Genomic DNA, 4683 nt, shown 5'->3' on the forward strand with positions numbered 1-4683 from the left:
GCGGGCACACAGCTTTGATTAAACAATTGAACAACAGTTGTGCGATTGTCGATTGTTTCCAATTTAACTGTTTAGTTGCACATCTCTCTGATATTTTATTTCTTGACATTTGTACAGTCATCTTCGGAAGTAGTGTTTGAGAGTAACCCCAGTGGTTGAGAAAATAAGGAGTAAAAGGTTAGAGTGGTATGGGCATGTTATGAGAAGGGATGAATCGCATGTAACAAGAAGGATGTTAGTTATGAATGTGGAGGGGTACATCGGTAGAGGTAGACCTAGAAAGGATGGATTGCGTGAAAGGTGACATGATCAAGAAGGGAGTGTTGACAGAGATGACGGATGATAGAATGCTTTGGAGGACGAAAACCCGGTGCGCCGACCCTACGGGAGTAGGATAAGGCAGGGGAGATGATGATGATGATCTTCGGAAGTAGTGTTGTTAATGAATTTGACCTTGTTTTAAGAATAACGAAATAGGGTCTTGTAGAGTTAATTAAACCTCTTTTTTATTTTAACCTAAGAGATCTATTTGAAGCGAAGCGATAAACTACTGGTTGAGGATATAGATTTCCGATCACGTGGTCGAGAGTTCGAATCCCGCCATTCGAATTGTTGGAACCTGTGGTGTATATGTGGGTATGCCAATAATAATGTACCGTCGGAATGACGGATAATAAATCAGTCCAGTACCAACCGCCGTTTCAATAACACCCCTACATTACAAAACCATATCCTAGCACAGGACTAAAGCTTAGTTGGAGAAGGGGTATTAATTAATTAACAAAATCTGCTGATATTAAAAAAATAACATGGAAGGTAAAACCCTAGTAAATCCCATTGTAAATTGTATGTAATTTTGTAGATGTGTCAAAGTCTTTTTGATGGAGAGACAACATATAACTTGGGGGATGTGAACGCGATGCGCGGGAAAATAGGCAAGTTGGCGGAGGGCATTGACCTGCTGAGTAAGCAGATAGTGTCGCAGCCCGCGGAGGCCGGCTCGCGCCAAGCTCGCCTGCACAACTCTATACGACAGGCAGCGGCGCATTATATCAAGGTATGTTTATCTATCTTCTATCTTTACGTATAGAATCTAGATATCTTTACGTAGAAAAATTCCAGATTTCGGAAAGATGATGTATTTGCTTTGTTGATAACGAAAATCGCATTAAAAAAATGTATGGCGGCAAGCCGCGTTTGTTCCGGGTAATCTCCGAAATGGCTGGGCCGATTTCGACCGGACTGTCGCTGGAGGGTATCTGACATCGATGGACATATTATAAGCTATTTCTTTTAATATTTCGCGCTTTAAAAATGGCGTAACGGGTGGTCCGAATTTGCGCAAAAAGTTTACGGGCGACAGCTTGTTCATAAATAAATATTGTGCGTATATAGCTCACAGCAATACCTAGTGCTGCTGTATACTTTTTTACTACACTCGGCGTTATTTTAGTGGCCATTTAATGACTGATAACAGTTTAGGATTTACTCATTCTAAATATACAGTTTTCTTGTGTCTTCAAGTATGTTAGTAAGACTGAATGGTAAATTGTTTTAATTGCAGGAAGATCTGTTATCTCTGCGCAAGTTGCCAACAGAAGCGCAGATAGAGGAAGTGCGCAGAGCGCGGTACGAAAGAGCGCAGAAGCAGATACAGTTGGAAAGAGAACGGAGGGAGAGAGAGAGAGTGTGGAGAGAAGAGTCCGCGGCGAGCGGGAGCCGCGTGGAGCACGCCGACGTCGACGAAAACAACCCACTTATTGAACAAATGAATATAATCAGAGGATATATAAAAGATGCGAGGAAGGAACTGAGATTTGAAGAGGTAACATAATCTTTGTTATTTCACAGCTATGATTTTTACTTATATTAAAAATACGAATGTTTGGATGGATAGATGCATGGATGTTACTACGTATGGGTTAACAGATCTCGCTGAAATTTGTAACGAAAATAGATTTTTTTTTTCTTTGTAGGTGGCCATTTTGGAAGCTAATTTAAAAGAACTGAAGAAAGAATATCAACTACAAATGCTCTCAAACAAGCCCTAGTCATTCCGTATATAATATAAGCGTATTATTTAATACAAGACTAAACATAATTTATAATTTTGTTATTTAATATATTCCTAGTCTATAAGCTTAGAGTAAATAAAAATGATAAATGATACCTCGTTTTTATCATCTCATTACACTTCAGTGGTTTCAGTACATGAAAGGCAAAAAAGTCTAAGAAGCTGTAATAGTATGAAAAACTAACAAATCCCACTTAACAAAGTACCTCAAAGCGTTGGCCCAGTAAATAGAAACAGATTCGTTTTTCTTATCAATCCGACTTAAAGTTCTGATTACCAAATACTTAATTTATGTTTTATATAGCTTAACAATGAAAAATATAGCATTACTTATAGTGACGATCTTTATATTTCTCAATTTTTTGCAACTGCTTCAATAACTGAGGTCTCGTACACAGCGCTTTCTTTATCGTCTCGTCTAATATTTTGTGCTGATAGAAGGGCGGTATGGGCGTGTCCTCCAAGTGGAACGTGTGCACGCGCCCTAACGTATCACCCACAAACACGTTATCGCCGGACTTTGAAAACTTTACAAAATTCAGTACGACATTACCCGGAAACTTGTACTCAGCGCAGGGAATGTGATTTTTCCTACGTAGATCCCATATCGAGAGCACGTTGCCGCTTACAGAGATGAGGACCGTAGAGTTGACTGGGCAGAAGGCGACGTCGTACACGGCGGCGGGGCAGTTCAGCGTCATGATGACGTCGTCCAGCTCCTCCAGCCACAGCCGAATGGCGTTGTCTGCACCACACGTTACCAGCAGCCGTTCCATGAACGGCGAGAATGTCATGTTGAACACTGGCCCCGCGTGCGCTCGGATCACCTCGATGTGCTGATTAGAGTAATGCGTCGAACATTTATAAATGCAACCCTCGTCGGTTCCCACAAAATATATGTGATCTATTTCGCTGTGCCACTTCATACAGAGCACCGCCGGGTGCCGGATGATCGGCACGTCCACGTTGACGCACACCTTCGCGGTCTCCAGGCCCTTTAGCTGCCCCTCCACTGTCGCCATACGCATTATCGGCGAGCAGATGAAGTCGTGCGTCTTCGTGCTCCGGAATCGGTTTATCCGGCCGTCTTGGCAGGTCGTTATAACAAATTGGATCGAGTCAATAAAGTGCCAATTGATGTGCCATATCGGCTCGAAGCAGGGGTTGGTGTCGCGTTTGCTTTTGGCCACAGTCTTGATAGAGTACGACGTGATGTCCAGGATAAGGACGTCGCCGTTGTGGTAACCGCACGCGAGCCAATTGGGGTTCTTCTCTGAGAAGGCGACTGCGGTGACAGGCTGGTCGAAGCGGTACAATCTCTCGGGAACGCAGGGGTTCTTCGTGCACCAAATGCTGATTAGGCCATTGAAAGTCTCCGCGTAAGTAAATTTTCCGTGCGCCACGGCCACAATGTTAGAGTTTCTCGGATTGAACGATATTCCGGTGATCGGTCGGCCAGCCGTTTCGTTACATTCTAAAGTCCAAAGAGGTTTCAACGTGTAAACGTACTGGAGATCGAGGGCTAGGGGATTAAACTGTACCAGTCCTCGGAATTTTTTCTGGGCATTGGCAAACTGCATCGTGGCGAGAACGCGCTCCGTTAACAGAACGGCATCCAAAAATGCTGGAGTGTTGCAAATATCCTTGTAGCTTATCCCTTTGAGTTCGGTAGCTTCGCCTGGAATCTTTTTTTTCTTTCGCAGCAGTCTGGGCTCCACGGATTGATACATAACCATTTCGTCTGTTTCCTCCTGCCTCGCTATCTTAGCGAGTTGTGCGTATGTGTCGTGCATGTCCCACAGGGAGGCAAAAGATATCGCATTTTTCTTCTTCGGCCTCGTAGCGACCGTGTGTCGAGATTGCGACACGCATTCTTTCGTTTGAGTTTCCTCAGTCACCATTTTGCGATTCCTTCCTTTTCCGACGGTTATGTATTGATAGTAATTGTTTTGTTCTTCGACGGTATTCGCTTCTATCGTCCCTCTTTCGTATGAAAAGCTGGGTAATTCAAAGAGGAATTCCGTGTCCGTCTCTTTGAGGACGACAAAAATTTCTTCTGGATACTCCATGACTGGTTTTTGTATTGGCATGTAAAATGCCGATGGTGCTATTTCTAGATCTATCTCTTCCGTGGTGAAGCTCTCGCCGGTGTCTTTTGTATGATCGATATAGATGTCGTCAAGGGAGATGGTGGTCGTATACACTTTCATTGCCACCTCTACTGTAGTCTTTGACTTTGATTTTGTTGCTTTAATGCCGATGTCACTTTTGATTACTTTATCAGATCTGCCTCCGAATGCGGCGTGCGTGTGTGTGTCCTCCATCAGCACGTATTCTGGGTCTACGATGTTGTCTGGGGTCGCGTCCATTCCGTCGTCGATGACCCGATACATTTGCCTCTTTTCCATTAAAGATATTGTCCCTTTGCTCATTTTGTACAATGTAGTCTGACTGGATTCGCTCTGGCTGAGCTTTTGATCAGAGGGTACCGTCTTTTGAGATTGTTCTTGTGTTACGGACATTTCGTTAACGGACATTTTGTATTATTTTGTGTAAAACAAAGTAATTATTTCAAGTAATTTTAATTATCTTGTGATTTTAAATTACTG

The 4683-nt window shown here is 43.1% G+C and overlaps 2 protein-coding genes across 2 annotated transcripts in view; one reads left to right on the forward strand and one right to left on the reverse strand.

Annotated features, from left to right (window-relative positions):
• Positions 1 to 2144, forward strand: part of LOC106109457 (rabenosyn-5) — a 3738-nt gene extending 1594 nt beyond the window's left edge. The window contains 3 exon segments of the mRNA XM_013290967.1: positions 859 to 1057; positions 1565 to 1825; positions 1977 to 2144. Of these exon segments, the coding sequence (XP_013146421.1) occupies positions 859 to 1057; positions 1565 to 1825; positions 1977 to 2051 (535 nt within the window). The 3' untranslated portion in view covers positions 2052 to 2144.
• Positions 2145 to 2224: 80 nt separating this feature from the next.
• On the reverse strand, positions 2225 to 4683 carry LOC106109456 (WD repeat-containing protein 78). The gene has a single exon (XM_013290966.1). The coding sequence runs from the start codon at positions 4609 to 4611 to the stop codon at positions 2401 to 2403; it is 2211 nt and encodes a 736-aa protein (XP_013146420.1). The 5' UTR covers positions 4612 to 4683; the 3' UTR covers positions 2225 to 2400.

The sequence above is a fragment of the Papilio polytes genome, unplaced genomic scaffold (assembly GCF_000836215.1).
Source record: "Papilio polytes unplaced genomic scaffold, Ppol_1.0 DF821289.1, whole genome shotgun sequence".
Classification (NCBI taxonomy): domain Eukaryota; kingdom Metazoa; phylum Arthropoda; class Insecta; order Lepidoptera; family Papilionidae; genus Papilio; species Papilio polytes.

What these genes read in the sequence shown, in the direction of transcription:
- LOC106109456 (XM_013290966.1), bottom strand. Translation starts at nt 4,611, where the DNA reads ATGTCCGTTAACGAAATGTCCGTAACACAAGAACAATCTCAAAAGACG.